The 21,902-nt window shown below is 39.6% G+C and overlaps 1 protein-coding gene and 3 non-coding genes across 15 annotated transcripts in view; 1 reads left to right on the forward strand and 3 right to left on the reverse strand.

Annotated features, from left to right (window-relative positions):
• LOC111597111 (protein hu-li tai shao) overlaps positions 1-20,431 on the forward strand; it is a 30,462-nt gene extending 10,031 nt beyond the window's left edge. For 5 of the 12 annotated variants that reach the window (XM_023311656.2, XM_023311660.2, XM_023311659.2 and 2 more), the window contains exons 3-11: positions 4,786-4,915; positions 4,983-5,466; positions 5,534-6,242; positions 6,301-6,424; positions 7,583-7,693; positions 7,755-8,049; positions 8,367-8,465; positions 8,535-8,606; positions 11,319-16,433. In XM_023311656.2, coding sequence (XP_023167424.2) covers positions 4,820-4,915; positions 4,983-5,466; positions 5,534-6,242; positions 6,301-6,424; positions 7,583-7,693; positions 7,755-8,049; positions 8,367-8,465; positions 8,535-8,606; positions 11,319-16,225 — 6,897 coding nt within the window. In that variant the 5' untranslated portion in view covers positions 4,786-4,819 and the 3' untranslated portion in view covers positions 16,226-16,433. The other 7 variants (XM_023311664.2, XM_023311665.2, XM_023311666.2 and 4 more) reach the window with 7 other exon arrangements.
• On the reverse strand, positions 165-237 carry Trnav-aac. Its single transcript has one exon. It is a non-coding gene; the product is annotated as a tRNA-Val (tRNA).
• On the reverse strand, positions 547-619 carry Trnav-aac. The gene has a single exon. It is a non-coding gene; the product is annotated as a tRNA-Val (tRNA).
• Positions 852-933, reverse strand: Trnas-cga. Its single transcript has one exon. It is a non-coding gene; the product is annotated as a tRNA-Ser (tRNA).
• Positions 20,432-21,902: the final 1,471 nt, after the last annotated feature.

Here is a 21,902-nt window from a genome sequence, read left to right on the forward strand (position 1 = left end):
GGGAATGTAGGGCAGACAAAGTAACATTTTGCAATTAATAATTCCATGCACGGGTGTAAAATTGAGAGAGAGAGAGAGATAAAAACATTTATGACGAGCGGGATTGCATTTATATAAATTTCAAAAGTAAAAAATTTTTTAAATGAAATAAAAAAACTGTGACATGTTTCCGCCCGGGATCGAACCGGGGGCCTTCTGCGTGTTAGGCAGATGTGATAACCGCTACACCACGGAAACAGTTGAATTTATGCCAGCCAAATGCTTTACATGTTATGCAGCAGTAAACTAAATCTGACTCGTTGCCAAATATTTACTTAAGGAACAACGAAAGCAGTTTTATTTTAATCTTTAAAAGTTATTCTTAGATTTGAGTCTACATCTTCAGTGCTATATGTATATGTATATGTATATATTTATTTTTTTTGTATGAATCATATTTTCATGCAGAATAGAGTATATGTATACGTAAAAATATGCATTAACAATCATCAGCTACATATTGAATATTGAAATATATAAAAATTACAAAAAAAAAAAAATTAGACATGTTTCCGCCCGGGATCGAACCGGGGGCCTTCTGCGTGTTAGGCAGATGTGATAACCGCTACACCACGGAAACAGCTGGTGAGTGTGCGTCTTAAGTCCAAGCAGTTGCTTTGTGCAAAACATGTGAGTTAGTAAAAGTTGCAATCGCGTGTACTGCTTGCTGAAATACAGCTACATCGTTATTTTGTGTAGTCAGTTTTAATATATATTTTTTGTTTTGGAAATATGGATTAGTGTTTTTAAATTGAGAAGATCTGCTTTATTTAGCTTGTGCAACAAAATAAAATGAAAAAGAATTGTACTTTCGCAGCCGGTAGGATTCGAACCTACGCTCCCAGAGGGAATCTGATTTCGAGTCAGACGCCTTAACCACTCGGCCACGACTGCTTGTGTACTGCGTTCGTCTAAAGTATGATATATGCTTCGAAGGCACATTTTCATTTGGGTTGTGATTTTATTTGTTCTAGCTTAAATCTGAATACAAACCAGGAGTTATATGAATAAAAATTTATTATTTTTAACTAATGATTATTATTAAAATACAAAAATAAATATAAATGAAGTGTATTTATTTTGTCTTTATTTTTTATTTCTTAAATGGAGGTGCAACGTTAAAACTAAAAAATGTATGGTATTTAAGTCAGGAATTGTAAGGCCTTGAGCGAGACGTTTAGGTACATTCTATGGGTTTTTATTATTGGATATGATAAGTTTAGATTTCTAGTGCTAGTATTTAAGTTTATAATTTGCATAATAAATACTTTATATATAGTTTAATTTTAGAGCCTTTGCTTATAACTGTAATAGTAGTGGATTCTATACACATTACTCAGACCGACTTCAATTCGTGTTAGTTACAGATTTATTCAAATACTAGTAGAAGGTTATCTGTCACTGACAGCTACAAAATCTCATTATTTACACTTGGCGCTCAGCTTTTACAGTTTATTGCACTTTTTTGATATTTGTTATTGTTGCTTCAGTAAACGGAATGATCTTTCAATAGCGTCTGTTGCTGCTCCACTGACTGAGTGACTTGTTGCATTATGAATACTGAATGGATTCATTGATGAGGTTTTGAGATGATGATTATGATGATGACCTTATTGTTGGCTTATTGTTGTGTGCTCTAGATGTCAGAAATATTACGTAAGATTTCTCTAGTAACGCTGAATGAATACTTGAGAAATTTAATTAACGCTCGCACATGTGTGAAAATTATATATAGGGTGTTCGTTTTTGGGGTTAATTGAACGCTTAAAACTTTGAGTGTATGTATGTGTGTGAGTGTGATAATTAATAAAGTGAATGCATAATTGGATTCTTCAGTATGCTGAGTACTTGAAAATCAATAACATGCTTGCTGTAATGTAATTTAAAAGCATTCACATATAATGCTGTAGCTAAGGTGTTAACAGTTTTATGTTATTAACATTTACTGAATTCTGTTAAAGTAAGCCAAACTTCATCTTTCATATGTGTACAGTTAAATTAATTTTAATAGCTGTTTTATGTTATGAACAGTCTCTGACACAATGTCTCCGTTTGTTTATATTGTTTTTGTTTTCTTTTGTGGCAGCTCTAACTCATTAAAATAATGGGCGTGTCATCAACTGGCAGTTGAGCAGTCTACATATATAATATATAATTGCATAATGTCAACTGCGAACAGATAACAGGGGCAGCTAGAGGCAGTCCAAGTTGGCGTCAGCAACGCCTAAATTTAATTGATGTTTGTTTCCGTGCAAAAAGGTCAGCAAAGACGAAGTCTCTTTGAGTATGCGTGCAGCAGTGAAAATATTTTTTGGTTTTGTTTGTATTTGCGCTTACATCACTTTGTCGTCGCATCACATGATAAGTTAATTAGATTTGTGTATCGTGACTCGGGTGCAAGCGCATAGAAATCCGATTAGAGGCAATGCAGCGACTCGCGTTCGTATTGGCATTGTCGAAAGGTCAATAAACTGCATGAGCTGTCTGTAAACAAACGAACATTACAGCTTTTTTTATATTTAATTTGTTGATGACCTGGTGCTATTTAGCCATAAAAGTCAACCTGTGTTACCATAACAGGAGGAAGTAGAGGCTTGTTTAAAGGCAGAATGCATTTGGTGCCCCTCTTTTATTTTGATATGTGCAGATTCTCGCCTTAATCAAGTAGACAATACACCTACGGTCTGAAGTTAGCCACCCACATACATCTGTTGTAGGGCAACAGTTTGTTGTGGATGATCGCAAACTCCTACGCCATAGTGGGATGACTCGTTAAGTTTATTGCTTACTGCCCACTTAAAACTGGGCACTTGAAGAACGTTTATTTTCAAACTATATTCTCTTTGATTTGCGCCCACACACGGGCACAAAAGTTCAATTACCTGGCAACGCTCGCAGTTGTTTTTCCACCTTCCCCATTTTAAGCCTGTCACTCAAACTGTGCGGCACACGTTCAGTCAGCCAAAAGCAGAACAGACACACGTCATAATTAGCATGGACAGCAAAAAAGAAAGACTATATACATACATACATACACATACACACATGTATGTATATAAAACGCCACTTTAAATATGCACATTGACATGCTCGATGTGCAATTGTCAAGCCAATAATAACAATGAGCAAAGGTTTATTTTGCGCATTTTCATAATAATGACAATACAATAAGCCAAGTACAAAGCTGCCGCACCAACGTTTGAGCTGCATACTTTCTTTTTTACGCTGTAGAAAAGCACTATGAAAAGGGGATGAGAAGAGCTGCCACTTGTGTGCTTGTCTTTAAATTGGCGTAAGCCGAGTAGAAAATGCGCTTTCAATTGATACGGCAAGGCTGTGCCTATATTTGTATTTGTATTGCAAAGGCGCACTCGTATGCATGTATTGGTCATCGATGATATAGGAAGGTGCAATGTAAGAATGTATGAGTAGTTATAGCCTGAGTAATATGTGTGTCGTTGACATTTGTATTGTTATTGTTAGTATGCCATGGCTGTACAACAGGAGTAGGTGAGCTTTGATTTATGCATATATACTAACTGCATTATCTACTTTGTATTATTAATAATAATCGTTCTCAAAAAATGTATGAATATGCTTTAAAAAAAAGCAAACTGACAAAGAAATCCAAATTGAAGGTTAATATCTTTCAAACAAACCACCGCGCCTAAAATTAAACGAGCAACGCATTTATTTCTCCTTCTTTCTTCTCTTTCTCTCTTTAGTTGTTTATTTGTTTTAAGTGGCGCTGCTGCTGCGGCAATGTCGCTGCACTCGTTCGTCGCTAACACGCTGCTCTTTACGCTTGAGATGCGCAGCGTCGTTTAAGTTGTTGTTGTAGTAGTTGTTTGTATGCCTGTGCGTGCGTGTGTGTGTATGCGTGCGTGATTGTATTTTGCTGCCACTTTCTTCATTTTGTTTTAAAGGCATCAATTTAAATTCGTTAAAAGCCAAATACATGCATATATATGTATCCAAATAAAAGCAAATGATCTTAAAATAGTTTTGTTTTTTCCATTTCTGCTGCCGCACGTTTATTTTCACACTCTCGTGGGCAACAGCAGCAGAAACAGAGGGACAGCGGTTCGCTCTGCTGCGCTCCATCCACACCCCAAAAGAAAATAATAATAATAATACTAAAAAGAGAACTCAACATATCTTCCCAATAATTTTGCCTCACCAACTGTCAAGCAAACCAAATTTATTTTTATCCAAAATTAGAATTTTTGTTGGGGTTGTAAAATATGCAGTATAAATATATATAAAAATACCAAAAAAGAAAATGAAATGGAAAGGCTAGCCGGCGCTTTCGGAACTTTAGTTGAAGTGCTTTATATATTTGCCATTCACACAGCAGGCAGACATGTGTAAATACATACATAGACGCATATTGCTCTGTCAACGCTCGTTCACCGTTCTCTCCTATTCTCTTCCTCTCTTTATCTGTCTCTTTCACGCTTTAGTTTAATAAATGTTGTTGGGTGGTTCATTTGCGCCTTGCCTTGCAGTTTTATGCAGGCGACGACACAAGTGCTATTTGCCACTCTCTTGTTCTCTCTCTCTTTCTGTGTCTCTCTTTTGCCACCCTATTTTTCATAACGCAAACCAAAAGTTTTGGCCTGCAGTTTTTAAGGTCAGTTGAAAATTTTCAGCTGAGCCTGTCGAAAGCGAAATATTTAGAAATAAAAACTAATTAGTATTATTTTAAGATATAAATAAGTTATGTATTTTTGTTTTTGTTTCTAGCATTTGAACTAAATTTAAATAAATTAACTGAAACATGACTGAGGTTGAGCAACCGCCACAAAACGGCATAGATCCAACCGCGGGCGAAGATGACGAGAACAGTAAAGCGCGTCCCGCGGACATTGAACAGGTATATATATTCGCAGTTGTAATTCTAGAAGAGAAACAAATTAAAACTTAACTTATTTCACTTGCAGGATATGCGGGAGATGGAGCGACGCAAACGTGTTGAGGCCATTATGGGCTCCAAACTGTTTCGTGAGGAACTGGAACGCATTGTCGACTCGGCACGTGAAGGTAGCGCCGGTGCCAGTGGCATATTGCAGCAGTTGTCGGATATTGTGGGAGTGCCCGTGAATCGTGTTAGCAACGTTTTCAAGAGCGGCAGCTGCATGGTGCCCATCAACGATATACGTGGCGTGGAGTCGATGGGATATGCTAAGGGTGAGAAGATACTCAGATGCAAACTAGCTGCCACATTCCGTCTGCTGGATCTGTACGGCTGGACACAGGGTCTGGGAGCACAGATTACGGCGCGCCTAAAGGTCGATCAAGAGTACTTTTTGGTTAATCCCTATGGTCTGTTGTACCATGAGATAACCGCTTCGGCCCTCAATAAAGTCGACATGCAAGGTCAGATTGTCGAGCAGGGCACAACCAATTTTGGCGTGAACAAGAGCCGTAAGTAAACATTGTAATAGTGAAGAATTGAATGAATTAAATAAATTATCTGTACATTATTTTACAGATTTTGTGTTGCATTCGGTGGTGCATGCGGCGCGTCCAGATATCCGTTGCGCCATTTATATTGGATGCAGTCCCGTGGTGGCAATATCTTCACTAAAGACGGGCTTGCTGGCTCTCACCAAGGATGCCTGCGTGTTGGGCGAGATTAGCACACACGCCTACACCGGCTTGTTTGACGCGGAGGAGCGCGACCGTCTGGTACGCAATCTGGGGCCCAACTCCAAGGTCATGCTGTTGGCCAACCATGGCGCCCTATGCTGTGGAGAGACCATTGAAGAGGCCTTCTTTGCTGCCTGCCACATTGTGCAGGCGTGCGAAACGCAGTTAAAGCTGCTCCCGGTCGGCCTTGATAACCTTGTGCTAATACCTGAGGAATCGCGCAAGTTGATCTATGACCAGTCGCGTCGTCCACCAGAGGATTTAGAAAAGAAATTTGCTGCCATCACAGCTGATGAGGACGGTGCAGCCGCTGCCGGTAAAGAGGAAGTCGTCACGCCCAAGATTGGCAGCCCGCCCAAGTGGCGTGTGGGTGGCGCCGAGTTCGAAGCACTAATGCGAATGCTGGATAACGCTGGCTATCGTACTGGCTACATCTACCGTCATCCACTGATCAAATCAGATCCGCCAAAGCCTAAGAACGACGTTGAACTGCCACCAGCTGTGTCTTCATTGGGCTATCTGCTGGAGGAGGAGGAGCTCTTCCGACAGGGGTATGAAAGCTGCTTTCTAGTTCAAGACAAATGTTATAAATATCTCCTTTTTTTACAGTATCTGGAAGAAGGGAGATCTGCGCAAGGGCGGCGATCGCAGTCGCTGGCTCAATTCGCCCAATGTTTACCAGAAGGTCGAGGTCCTGGAGACTGGCACTCCAGATCCCAAGAAAATCACAAAGGTAGAGATCATAACATTTGAAGATAGACAAACGACACAACAACAAACACAAAGAGGTGCTAACCTCAAGGAAATCGAGGGAAATTAGTGGCCATTGATAAACTAATTTGAGCAACACACAAATCCTAATACAGATAGGGAAATTTTTAATTAAAAATCCCAAACTAAGAAACACTAAAATAACATTCCAAACAACCATCCATAGAAAATATTTTTAGCTCCCTTTGACAAAGGTCGCGTCTATCCACTCAGTTTTCTAATTGCTTTCTTTAATATTCACGCATAATATCTATATATGTAGCATATAAGCAAAAAGAGAGATCAATAATTGACAAACTTTATTTACATTAAAAAGAAATTATGATGCAGAGATATTTTGTAACCCAAATGCAGCAAAAGCAAACCAATATTAATATGAAATGCTTTATAAATTGTAATTGTGCATTAATCAAATAAATATATAAAATACAAAACTAAATCGCATAGATGATTTTGTGCCTCTTTAGGGACCTTCCAATTATTATTATTTGCCTTATAAAAAACAAGAAAAGAAAAAAATGCAAAGAAAGAGAAAGACATTTGTTAACAACCATTAAATGCTAGCTAATAAATATATTTTAAGCAATGCTAAATTTAAAAAATAATTATTCCATCAAGCTCTGCATGTTTTTATAATTTTCTCTCATTTCAATCATTTAATTTGTTTATGTTCAAATACAAGTATCTTTTTCTTTGCATGATTCCGAAATTATAATTTGTTAATTGTCCTCTTTATTTACTTACATTTCTTAAGGCACAAACTCATTTATGCTTGTTGTATTTCATTTAATTAAATATTTATAATTTGCATTTGGAATAAGTTTCAACTGTGTTTAACAAATTTGCTTGCATTTGAGTGCAATTATCTGTGATGATGGGGCATATTCATATTGTATTGTGAAATGTAATTATATATCTGAAATATGTGAACTTTTAACATTTAAATATGTAGGATATATTGTATCAAATTTAAGAATTCCTATTTCAAAAATCTGAAATTTAAATCTAAAACAAATTTCTTTCTCTTTCTTTTTCAATTGCTTAACTCCGTTGAATGTCCCCCATATACAAAATACACAAAAACCGAAAAACCCCTACGTATTGCCCTTTAAAATAATAGTGGGTAGCCGAAGGTTCGCCCACCCACTCGACGCCAGTTCGCATCGAGGATCCGTTGCAATTCGTACCAGCCGGAACAACAACCAAGGAGTTTAAGCGGGTGCAACAGCAAGTCAGTAACTGTAAAACATCCTTCTATAACATTCTAACATTGTGTAAACTATATAAAACAGATCAAGGACAACCGACGCGCAGACAAAATTTCTGCTGGCCCACAATCGCACATATTGGAGGGCGTTACCTGGGATGAGGCGAATCGCATCAAAGATGCAACCGTCTCGCAAACTGGTGATCATGTTGTGCTAATGGGCGCCGCCTCCAAGGGCATCATTCAGCGAGGATTCCAACATAATGCGACAGTCTATAAGGCGCCCTATGCCAAGAATCCCTTCGACAATGTGACAGACGATGAGCTCAACGAATATAAGCGCACTGTCGAGCGCAAAAAGAAGAGCATTCATGGTGAATGTAAGTAGAGAGAAAGAGCGAGCGAGACAGACCGATTCGAAGAGCGCTGGCTTATGCAAAGCAGTATGTTAACTTAACAGTGTATTCCAAGCACGATTGCAGATTGGTCTGTTAACTTAACAGTGCCTTGTAGTACTTGTTACTGCAAAGTGTTTTGTTAACTTAACATTGCGTTGTATGCAATTTTGCAAAACGGTCTATTAACATAACAATATGATGCTGCTTTGCGTAAACTAACAGAGTGATTTAACAGTAGCTGGATTAGATAATCGTAATGAAATATATATTTATTTATTTTAACTTTTGCCCACATCTAGATACCGATACAGACTTTTCGGAATCAGAGGCACTCAACTCGATGCAAGCAGCGGGTGCTCATGCACATGCAAAACACGCACAGAGCGAACCAGAAACGGGTAAGCAAAATAAACTATAGTGATCTCCATATCTGAGATGCAATAATGAATATTGAAATCTATTTTTAGAACACCAAATCATACAGATTCAAACACAGCAGGCGCCCATTCCCAGCCAGGCTGAGGTTGTGCTAAGTGATGGTGAGTCCAAATCTATAATCAATCCAAATTGTTTCCTCTTGTTTTATGTCTATGTTCATATAATTGAATTCTCATACACAAAAACACACCCATACACATTCAAACCGGTTGTGTTCCCTTTCCAAAACTGAATCCTCAGATTTGTGAAATTAAATTGATTCGTTTTATATTATTCTTTTGTTAATGCATTTTGTCTTATGTTATTTTGTACGTTTTTATATTTCTTTTTTTACAAATTAATATCTCGATTTTTCATTATTATTTATATAAGTTTTATATAGTTTTTTAATTTTATATTCATATTTTTTTAACAATATATTTAAACCTAATCTTATGTATTTTATTTAGAAAACTATTCTAACCTATAATTTTACTTATATGCCATTTTCCTTTTATTTATTTTTTTGCCTCTACTCCGAAAACTTCAATATACACACACACAAAACAATTACAACAATTACAATTTCATAACAATATATTTAATAATTGAAAAGTTAACAAAAAAGTACTCGTAGCACTTGATACAGTTTCGACTTCCTTTCTGTAAACAATTCTTCTGTTACACAACATTCTGTTAAAATATCAACCCTATCTATCTATCTATACAATACAAACCTGAGGACTTACGTGTTGTACGACGTGCACAAAGTGAATTTGATTTTGATTTTGATTTTTGCCTAACTAAAATGAGAAAACAATAATTCGAGTTAAACTCTACTTCCCTTGACAACATCTTCTTTATACAGCTGCAGTTTGATTTTGTATTTAGTAAATGTTCTCGTTTATTTTCTCGTAATTTTATGCATATTTTTCACTTTTTAAACAATTTGGCAAATTGTAATTCAAAATTGTTAACTTACCTTTTGAACTTTTATATTTATTCTATAAATTCTTAGCTTAACACAAGCGCAAATAAATTGGCAGCTAAAATTTTGAATGTAGTTAAAATGATTTTAGAAATTGTTTAGGATAAAAGAAAAAAATTAACAAAAAAATATATAAAAAGAAATACAACAGCGAAGCTCAACTAAATACAAATACTACTACTACTACATTTTCTACTATCAATACAATGTACACGTGTATGTGTGTCTGTGTGTACATTGCTGCTGCTGCTGCGCTTTCTAAATATCTACACACACACACTGTCAAAAAACCAAAGTTTAGTAACTTACATTTATTTTTAGAGGTGAGTGCAGCCCCCCAAAAAGACTTAGTGTGTAGTAACAAAAAGAGAAAAAAACATATATAATTAATAATACCTGTGCATAGTTTATAGAGCAGTGAACTAAATTCGTTTATGCATAATCTCATGGAAATTCATATAACTAATATGTTGTTCATGCACACATGCTCTCTTTTTAATAACATTTTGCCTTGCCGCTATAACATTTCTCATTATTTTTAACAAAAGCAGAGCGCAGTTTATATACAGCTTGTTATTTATTTATTATTATTTAATAATTTTTTGAGCCTGTTCACAATATATATGCAGCGACCAAGAGTTGTTCAGTTCGATGAAACACGGTTCATTCACATGAACTGAACTTATTCACTGATCAGCGAACAAGTAATCGGTTACGAACGATACTCTTTGCTTAGTTGTTATGTATCGTTTATGAGCGATTCCGTTTGCCTAGCTGTTCATGACTATCGGCAAGCTGCTATTGAACTAGTGCACAAAGTAAACGATATATGTAACGACTAAATAATGAACGATTGAACTTATTGAACTAGAATTCACAACTCAACAAATTTGTGCACATTTAGTATTGTTTTTATTTAGAAGAACTGCAGCTGTTAACTGTTTATTGCTATTACTATCAATTGCTTACATATCTGAGCTTATGCTACTATTTCACAAACACACACACACACACACTCAACAACGCATGACTAGTAGTGATTATTTGTATACACATTCACATATATATATATATATATATATTTTAAGTTAAGTCTTTTGATCTATCACTTAATGCAATGTTTCTTAAAGGTTTATTTTAATGCTCTCAAAAATGTTTGACTTTATGTATGTTTAATTCTGAATACTATTTTAGCCACACTTAGTTTTATAAACGGCGAACGCTCCCATACAGCAACAAATCGCAAGCCACCAACTGGCCGAGGTAACGAACAAGTTGTATACATTATCTCAGTTCCTGAGATCCTTCGTATGCCCTAACATTCAATCTACCCCTATCTAAATAAATTGTACTCAATTGGACTCAAGTTCTTGGACAGCATTTGTACATATTCAAACTAATGATTCCCATTCCATTGTTATTGATGTTAATAACTAGCTCCAAATCACTTATTATATATATATATGCACCTACCTAACCCAGACTGTAGCTAAAAGAAACCACTTGGACTTCTGTATTAGTCCACAGTATCAAAGTAACCCCCATTTATAAGCCATATATAGATTTCAAATATCATATTCATTTGGTTTTTGGGTTCAGGCCTTATTCTAGAACAATAGATAGTTTATATTTTGTTATTAAATGTAGGTATGAATATATTATTTATAGGTATTATCAGCGAGTAGCAAGTCATAAGAGCCGCAATCTCGAGTTGCTGGCCTTATGCTTGAGGTGCGCTTAAGAGAGTAAGTCTTGCCATCTAGCCATGGGCTACGCTATGCAACACATACTGATGCACCTTTTTGCCTTCTTTGTTTTTGCCCTGCCTTCAATGATGATTGCAAAGATTTTCAAGATCAAGAAACTGTTCCTGATGTTGTCGATGTCGAGATGCACAACGATGACTTAGTCTACGATGAGTTGGACAAGGAGAATGTTATTCAGAATGCTACCAAATGTCGTCGCGACTTGTTCTCAGCTTTTACTAATCCCAATGCCACATCAATTCTTTGTTCCAGTCCCTATAAACAGGCCCAAAATGCTGTTGACTTGACACAGGGCCCTGAGTCCCAAGCAACGCCAATTGCCGTTTTGCAGGGAGATATTTATTCGTATTCCTATGGGGCTGTGTCTTTGGGTCGCTGCTGTCAGCCCCAAATTTGTTCCGTTCTCTTGCACGCTCTGCACTCGGAACACTTGCATAATTTCGGCTACTATCGCGGCTCTGGGCTGGGCCCGCACTCTAGCCCCACTCCCAGCACAGGCACCACCAACGAATCTCCGCCCACTCCACGTCGCCCGTTGCAGCTGGCCAATGGTATACCGCCTCCATACCGCACTCTATCTCATTTTGGCTTCAACTCGCCGCGTCAGGAGCCGCGCACCGAGCACAAACATCTGCCCGCTGGAGCCGAGTGCATACGATACAGGCCAATGCAGCGTGTCCTTAGCTATGAGGAGATCTTTGCCACGCCGCGTTACGAACAGCTGTGCCAGTTCTGCTTTGAGCAATTGCTGCGCCTCAAGCCGGAGCTGCAACGACGCAGCGCTGCCAGCAGCAGTGGCGAGGAGCCAGATGATGGGCTCAGCGGCAGCTACCCGGTTACACCTCGAAAATTGGCCACGCTAACCGAGTTGAATGACGAAGAGGACTACGAGGAGCAACTGTATGTGCGTCCTCCATTGGCCAGATTTCCCTGTCATGTCAGCACCCAGACGAGCGCCATTCTATTGAGCAGCCAATTTCTGCGACAACTCGAAAGCCTCAACTTCTCGGAGGAATCCGCGAATGTGAACTATGTGCCCGGACTGCAAACCATAAATAGTGACATAGCGACGCCCACGAGTCCCGCTGCCAGTGCAACCAGCGCGCCTCCAATACATACAGACAGGCAACAGGAGTCCAATCCGAATGCACGTGATAAGACCAGAGCAGATCTAACCGAAATCTGGAACTTTGGCAACTGGCAGGAGAAGGCGCCACAAGATGCGAATGCTCAACAGCCGCTCACTGAGCGGCGCATTACACTTGAGATAACTGAACAGTTTGCCAACGATTCCGAGCAGCAGCAACAGGCTGAACGTCAGCTGATGTCGCGTGACGATCGTCAACGTCGCAAGCTGGAGTTCCACGAGCTGTGGCAGGATCATGTTCAATACTTTGGTTCCAAGGAAAAAATGGAGCAAGAAGGTTCAGAGACTCTAGAGCATACTTTGACTATGTCCCTGGATGCACAGGAAGATAAAACGTTGAGAGCATATGGCTGGCTGCGACCATCTCACGGAGAAGCTGAAAATACAAATGGCCAAGTGGAAGCTGTGGATGAGCCACTCACAGATCAGCAGATAGAAACAGTGGGCGAGAGCAACAATGCAGAGCCACTCACAGATTTCCAGACGGAGACAGTGGATGAGGATCCTTATGAGGAGACGTTGTCAAGCGAAGTACAGGCGACACAATCCCCTTCAGGTGAGGCACAACAGGAAGCAGTTACTGAAATACCAAAAATACTGGAAGACTTCGAGCAAAGTCTGTGTGTTGCAGGACAAAATCTTGAAAAACTCGTTGCCACCACCAAAAAGCTAAGAGCAGTGGCTGGCACTGAAGGCGCTCTCTCAGATGAATCAATTGAAAGCGGTTCGCTATTCCGTGCTATCAGCTTGGAGAATATTGCCGATGCCGATGACACGGCATCCGTGTCGGAGCCTCAGCGCTTTGAGCCGCACAACGTTAGCACAGATGAAGAATTTGTTGAGCAAGGCGACGAAGCGCACACCGATATCGATCACGAGGAGAAGCGAGATGATGAAAAGCCAGTAACACCTGTGCCCAACGCTAACCAGCTGAGAGCTAAAGAAAAGGATCACGTTGAGCTCGGGCATATCGATGAGAAGGATGTTGATGAGAACGAGCAGGAGATTATGGATATTCCGGAAAGTTTAGCTACTACAGCGGAGCTATCATCGTCGGCTGAGCCTACAACAAGCTCTGATGTGGTGGCAACACCTCAAACAGAATCGTTCAGCGATTTGTTTTCGCCACTAGAGCGTGATATACTCGATACCATCGAGGCGAACAATCTGAAGGAAAGGGAGTCCATTTTCAGTAGAATCGATGAGAGCATACGCAACAAGCTAACGCCCTGTAAACTACAGCGCATAGTCTCCGGGGCAGAGGAAACTTTCAATACATACACGCATATCTACAAGAGTCCAATCAAAACCACTCCGACACCTCATCTGTTCCAGTTCAGCAGCGAACCGCGTCCATCCACCTACTCGAAGTTTAACATTAACGCACCAGCGAGCTCATCGGCGCATGCTCGTGTGATTACTAGCAAGATGCCGCGTCTGTCCCGTTCGTGGGACAGCTACCAGGAGAGCAGTGAGACGTCTTCGTCAACGTCTCGCACCTCGCTGGAACGCGCCATTTCGTCAACGACATTTGTATTCCGAAGCAGTCCTCGCAAGAAGCGTAACTTTGTGCAGGAGAATATACGTAATGCCAGCAAGCCGCGTGGCTGTTCCAAATCCACAAAGACTTCAAGGCTGAGGAGTACCCAGGTGAAGAGTAGCGACCTGTCCTCGGTCTGCACCTTCCAGGCTGAGCACCGTGGCAGCAGCGCTCGTCTCTGGGTCTCGCTGCCCACGTCTCCGCGTAGCACCAGCGGCCAAAAACGCCGATCGGCTAGCCCGAATAGTGTGCTCTATCCACTAATACGCTCGCCCTCCAAGCCCTTCGCCAAACGCCGCAAGCCGATCGCCAATCAGGCAACCAAACTGCGTCGTAATTTGTACAAAACTGTTTCCAGCACAACATTCTCCAAAGATGCCCATGAGTCGCAATGTGGTGGCTGCTTGGCTCAGAACGTGTCCAGCACCACATTTGAGGTCGAGTACATGTCGCCAGACCAACAGACTGAGACGCCCCCAAATTCGATGAGCAACAACGGCGAAGCCTTCGTCTCACCAGAGAGTAGAAACAACGCAACTGGTAGCTCCCTCTACTATAGCGCCGATGATAATACAGTTGTTGAGCTATTTTTCGAGTCGTTGGAGAATGCGAGTCTGGAGCAGGAAATGGAGGAGCATCTGTATGACAATGGAGGTCAAGCAGCTGCTGTAACTACCCAGGAGGAAGCGCAGGCGCCAGCCGGCAACTCGCATGAACTATCAGAAGTGTCTCCCACAACGTCTGCCGAAATTAATAACAATGGAGACGAGCTTCGAGATAATACAGAGCGAACCCAGAACACGGATGAGAATGAAAACCCAAATAGTGTAGAAAGTGATCCCAATGATCCAGGTTCCAGTTTGAATGATGATTTCGACAATATTGATGAAGAGACTGATGAATTAATAGCACAGACTCAACTGGAATCAGCTATTAATGTTGAGGAAATGATTATGCTGTCTATAGTTGACGAGATATTTGAAGAAATCGTAGCGCAGAGCTTTGAGCAACGATTCGAATCACACAATAATATTCAGGAAGGGATTTTGAAATGTGTAACAGATGAGATATTTAAACAAATAGTAGCTCAAGGCCTCCAGGAATCGGATGATATTGAACAGTCGTCCACAGCCGATGAGGCATTGAGAGAGCTGCTGTTCCGTGGACTCGATAGTCAATCAGACAATGAACCAGACATGCCTTTAGATAAAGAAAATGATGAAGTGAATGCAAAGAAATCAGTTGAAAAGCTCTTAGATATGCAATATGAAATAGATTCAATCTGTTCGTGCCTTCTGGAAGAGGACAGTTCATCGTATACGAAATCAAGTTTTTCGCTTAGCTCAAATCGAGCTAGCTTCAAAAAAGGTCCCCATAACAAATTGTTGGCTGACTCCGTGGGCTGCGACTCCGACAGTTCAGCTGAAAAGTCTGCAGTTGAAGAGTGTTTGCTGAAAACGCATCACGAATTGCAAGCGCAAGCGCAAGCGCAGGATAACACCGAGGAGGACGACAACAAGCCCAACACTTCAGCGAGGGCGGCTGCCAGCGCAAGGAAGCGCAACTCTGGTGGTAGCAAAGACGAAAAGGAAGACGTCGAGACAGTTGTCCTAAACACGAAATGTACTGTAAAAGATGGAATTCTGTATGTGAAGGAGGACGAGTCCTTGGACGACGTCCAGGCTCCACGCTGTGAAAATGGACACTTCAACAGGGCAAAGCCCTACAAAACATTTGCCGACAACGATGAATGGAATTTATTTCAGGTGGCAGATGAAATTGTTCAGCAGAACGACGTCGAGGAGGATGAGGATGAGGAGGACGATGACGATGAAAATGAAAATGAAAATGAAAATGAACTAGAGTCCGATATGGTAGAGTCCATAGCCGAAATGAGTCCCATAGCAATCCATAACAATATGAGTCCACAGACTATGGAGGAGTATACGGTTGAAGTCGAGTTGCCTTTGGATGGTTTCAATGAGTTTGGTCAATTGGAACTGGAGCTGGATACGCGTATGTTGTTTGGCAACCAGTCGTGTAACACTACGCAAAGTGAACCACAAATCGAATGGCCGCCAAATGGTATTTATGACTTTGGTCCCTTCATTGTGGAGCTGAGCAATGAACAGAATGAAATCGTAGGCAATGCGAATGCGAATGCCTCGGAGAGTCTTGAAATAGCGCAGAACGAAATCAATCAGGCGACGGCGCAAGAATTAGAGAAGATCAAAGATGATATTACCATGTATTTGGGCCAAACCGATCCCAAAGACGAACAGCCTCCAGCAAATGAATAATGGAACCATAATGAAATCAATGCATTGATCGAATATCTAAGCTCAGTCTCTTTACGTGTCAAGTCAGCAGATGTTTTGAAAGTTTTTCAGCTCAATTTTTAAAAGACTTTTTAATTTTTTCTTTTATTTTCCTTAATTATTTATAATGTTATTTGGCATGAGCTTGTATCATTTATTACACCCATATACTAACGACTGGTGGATTGTACGGTAAATGGTTATATTTTCGATGAAGAACAATAAATGTTAACCTTTGATTTAATTGATTTTGTTTAAATATTTATTTTAGTTTAAGTAAATTTGTGAAATGTTTGAAAATTGAGAATAGATTACTGTTAAAATAAGTGTTAATTTTAAGTTTAACTTTAGTGTTACTATTGCTGTTAATGTGACTGTTATTGTCACTGTTAACAGTTGGTATACATGTTAAGGCTAACACTGCTGTTACTGTTAATGTTATTATTAGTACTTTCAATGTTAATGTTAAAGTGACAGTTACTGTTGCTGTTAGAATTACTCTTCGTGTTAACATAACTGTTACTGTTACTGTTACTATAACTGTTTAAGCTGTTAACATTTGATTGTTCGATCCCTTGTTCTCCCTGTCTTACGTGCAACACACAGCCTCGCCCGCCCACCTACACTCACACTCACACTCGCACACACACACAGCCATACTCATTGCATCTCTCGTCCTTCTCTCAGCCATGTGCTCCTATCTGGCACAGAAATACTCTTTCCTTTACACGGACGCAAGCTTTGCGCGCTTTGATTGCGTTCAGGTTTATGTTTTATATAAAATCGATGCGACATATAAACACAATTATCCATTGCTCAACAATGGCAACAGCAGCAGCAGCATAATGAACAACACGCTGGACAGTTTTGCTGAAAATCTGCGTGCCAGCAGCACACCTGTCCGAGCACCCAGGTACCAACTGCAGCAGCAGCAGCCAGTTAGCAGCTACAGCGTGATGAATCCGCCAGCTGCACCGTTTCGCACCTGCTCGCATTATGGCTTTAACTATCCGTTGGCGAATGCGCCCAACATTTTGCTGCATCCGGCGAACCAAAGCATTTGGCAAACGGTATCGGAGCAGCGCGAGCGGGTTGTCTCCTTTATTGATCTGACCACGCTGAGCTTTGCCAAGCGCAAGATGCTTCATGTTTTGAGCGCTGGTTCGGGCAAGCGTGCAGCAGCTGAGGCGGAGACTGAGCCGGAGACTGAAGCTGAGGCCGAAGCTGAGGCCGAGGCTGAGGCCGAGGCTGAGGCTGAAGCTGGAACTTCAGCGCCTTCGTATGTAAGTAAAATGCAGATACAATTGATGTCGTCGGCGTCGTCGTCGTCATCGTCGCCGCCGGCGCCTGCGCAGAGCGCAAATGATTCGCTAGAGGAGCTGTCGGCGCAGTTCACTTCCATGTTGAACCTAAGCAAAACGCACAGCAGTGCTCAACCGGAGCCCGACAGAGATGACGACAGTCTGTATCCCAGCAACTATACCATGCGCAGCTTTCTGCCGGACAATCATGCGTTGCCCAGGGATGGCGCCATAGCGGCTGACAAGCCCGAGGCGGAGCAAGCGATTTACCTGAATGGCGTCGACAGCGGCTTAGGTGATAGCCATGTTAACAGCAGCGACAACAACATCAACCACAACAACAGCAACGGCAACGGCAACGGCAGACGCGTGCGTCGTGGCACCACCAGCAATGACTCGTCCACTCAGGAAGCCGAGGCTTACAGTCAAGGCAAGCATATTAGGCTCACGTTGAGCAGCTCTCCGGAGGCGCAATCCCAGCTGAAATCTTCCTCGATTGAGATACTGATCAATATATCGCTGCGTGACACGGAATGCGTGCAGACGGTGCAGGCGCACGAGCACGAGTTTCGCACGAAGCTAGAGAAGGTCATTGACGACGAGATTCACTATATATCGCAGCAGCTGGCTATGCAGCAGCGCCACATACATGTGGAGCAGCCGCCACGTGCGCCGTTGGCCTCGCCCACGCCGTCCACAGGTCAGGTGCAACGCTGCAACTCGGCGCCGGCACTGTGTCACACCTACAGCTACGTGGCGTTCGGGGATTCAGATTCGTCTGCGGCACAAGCATCGCCAGTGCCAACGAGCAGCAACGGCCATAGCTGCCCCGAGGCGGAGGCACTGCAGCGTCTGCTCAGCACGCTGGAGCTTGAGCTGCAGCATCTGTTGAACAGCATTATACGGGCGCATGAGCTACACAATCGAGCCGTTATCTATGATTGCCGCACGCGCATCTCGCAGATGCGTGATGATATAAAGGGCGTGGTCAAGCGAACCAGAGTCAAGTAGCCAAGGAGCAATTAGTAGAAATGTAGTCTGATTCAGCATTCCATCTATCATAAAAACATCTAAGCAATGGAACTATTAACAGAAGCAGAGGAAATGTAGTCTGATTCATTTCCATTCCGTTCCATTCCGCACTCCGCGCTTTTATCATTTCTCTCATCGCCAACAACGAAATGGAACTAAATCGAATTTGTTATTTGTTACCTAGTTTAAGAGTTAATTAATGAACTGTCATTTTTTGTTACATTTTTATTTTTTATATTTGGTTTTTGAAATTTACATATTACATTGTTAGGATACTTCCAATCCACCAGTTATAATAAATGTTTATTCCAAGCTATATTCAATACATTGTAAATAATATCTTAAGTTCCCATTCATTAAAAAAAAACCAAAAAACAGGTAACACATTTTGTAAGCACATTTTATAAATATATTGTTTTTAACTATTTGTTTCATGTTAATATTTAGATGCATGCTTGTGTTGGCTTAGCTCACATTTGTCTACTAAAACACCTATACAACATACATACCACATTTGTAGGTATGTAAGTAGTTACATACATATATATAAACTCACATTATTTGTTTGTAATTAAAATTTAACTTAATTTTCGTATTCATTTTGCGTGTGCGCGTCCTCTAATGGTGAACTGTATTCATATATACATACATATATATATATATATATATATATATATATATATATTCATATATTTATATATATATTTTGATTTAGTGTGCGTCCATTGAGTTACATAAAAGTACGACTATCCCAACAAAAAGCAAATAATTCTAATTCGATCTATCTACTCCACAATTAACAGGTGAAAACGTACAAAATGGCGACCATTCGGAGGCGCACTTAAGCACCTTCTCGCAGAGCAGTAAAGAGGTAAGTTGCTTAAAGCAAAACTACGCCAATTGGGTATGCTCGACTATCTATCATACACAGTCTAACTAGCGCGCAGCTGTCATTGTAGACTGCACATTCGTTCACTCAGCAATCATATACATTTAAATATATACATATTGTATATATATATAATTCGCATATTTAATTAACACAAAAACACATTGCGCTGATCGCATTTACTAACTTAATTACAAACGATATTCTCATTGCAAATTTCTATTACGGTTCCAGGATGTCTCCACGGACGGTTCACCCAAGAAAGACAAGAAGAAGAAGAAGGGACTGCGTACGCCATCGTTTTTGAAAAAGAAGAAGGAGAAGAAGAAGAGCGAGGCTTAAATTTGTCAAAACAAACATCAAAAACAACCACCGGCGCAGGCGGGGACAACAGTGTAACCGACACAATAAGAGAGAGCGGAATAGAGAGAGAGAGAGCGAGATGAATAGTTAGCGAGAGCGGAGCAATAGCGAAGAGCGACTGGAGTGCAGCAGCAGGAGTAACGAAATGAATGTAAACGACGAAAAACAAAGCAACAAATAATATATATAAAAATATATGAGAGAGGCATTATACAGCAACAAATGAGCAGCTAAACTTGAACAAGTTGAGAAGGAAGGCGAGCGGAGAAGCTAAAGTGACGATCAGAACAGAATGAAGAAAAAAATGCAAATAATATTTAAAATATATAGTCTATACAGAAAAACTGCAGCACACAATTAATAAGATATAAAATTGACAAATTTCAAAATGCAAATCTAATAGTTCTCTAAGCGCTTAAATATACTACGTAAAAACATTACAAAGTAAACACAAAAACTAAAGCAAACGCAAATGCATTCAAGATTACATAATTACAAAATTATTTACACACATACACAGCATGAAAATGATTTGTGAAATTCAAGATTTTGTTGTACTCAGTGCTAATTTATTTGATAAACACACTCACATACACACACATACACATATATACATATATACAAATATGTTAATTTGTCTAAGCATATGCAATATTTTTATATATATATATCTAAAATTGATATTCTTTGCACGCGAGTGTGTGTTAATGTTTTGCTTATTGTATGTCTTATGTTTTAAAATTATGAATTGTATTGTTTAAAATTTTCTTTTCTTTTGCGATAAATGCAGCCAATTTCACACACACACACACACAATAGAGATGTATACATGCAGCATTGTATTAGTTTTTTTATACAAACAAAAAGTAATAATTATATATTTTTATGTACGTAAATCTGTTTATATATTTATATATATAAATATATATTTGTATATTTACAAAGAAAAAAGGAAAATAAAAATAAATTATAAAAGTAAAGCACCGAAAAGCAGAAACACGACGCAAAAGCCGAGAACGAAAATAGCAAGAAGAAGCGAGAAAATCAAAAGCCACGATTCGAACAGAAAATACACTTGAAAAAACCTTTTTGCATTTTCGAAGTATTGTAAGTAAATGTGCTTAATTCTTTTTTGCATGGAAATTCAGATTTATCGGGAGAGTAACTCTATCGCAACACATAAAACTGCCATAGCATGTAAAATTATAAGGCACAAAAATAATACAAAATAAAAAATAAAAAAAAAATATTTAATCGCATTTCAAATGTTTATAATTGAAATATTTATCAATTGGATTAATTGTTGCACAGTTTCTGCTTTTCACGCTGCATAACCAATAAATAAAACGAAACGCAAAAACATTTAAAACAATTGCATTGCCTGAGCCTTAAGATATTTCAAAATCCATTAATCCATTGATTATTTGCGCAATGACAGAAGCTTATTTCTAGCAATCTTTTTTTTGTGTCCAATATAAAAACAAATAAAAAGTTTGTACAATTTTCTCCTTAGAAATATGTTATTAATATTCTCAGTGCAAGTAATAAACTTTTTTAACAACAAAAACAAAACTCCAACAACAATAAACAAATGGAACTACGAAGAAGAGAATATTTAAAGGCAGCCCATAAAAACTGCTGTTTTTTTATTATTCTGTAGATCTTAAGTAAATGCATATACATAAATATATATATATATATATATATATTTATATTTAAATTCGTATTATATAAAACACACACACGACACACAAAACATAATTAATAAACAATTGCAAAATGTACAAAACTGCAGGCAACTTGCGCATTATTTAATCACTTATAACTAATAACTAATACTAGAATCGTTCTCTGACAGCTGAAACTGTTGACTGACAGAACTATCCACCTCTAAGTTCCACAATACTCGGAAAATATATCTTAATTAAACCCACTCGTTATCTTATCTCCACTTGAAACATGAGTGTTTTCCGTGCAACTCCCCAAAAAGCAATTGTCATCGGAAAAGGACGTGATTTTGATAGGTGGCATTCGTATAAGCTGTTTGGGCAGCGGAACGCGTGCCCGAGTCAAT

The sequence above is a fragment of the Drosophila hydei genome, unplaced genomic scaffold (genome assembly GCF_003285905.1).
Source record: "Drosophila hydei strain 15085-1641.00,03,60 unplaced genomic scaffold, DhydRS2 tig00000060-arrow-pilon, whole genome shotgun sequence".
Classification (NCBI taxonomy): Eukaryota; Metazoa; Arthropoda; class Insecta; order Diptera; family Drosophilidae; genus Drosophila; species Drosophila hydei.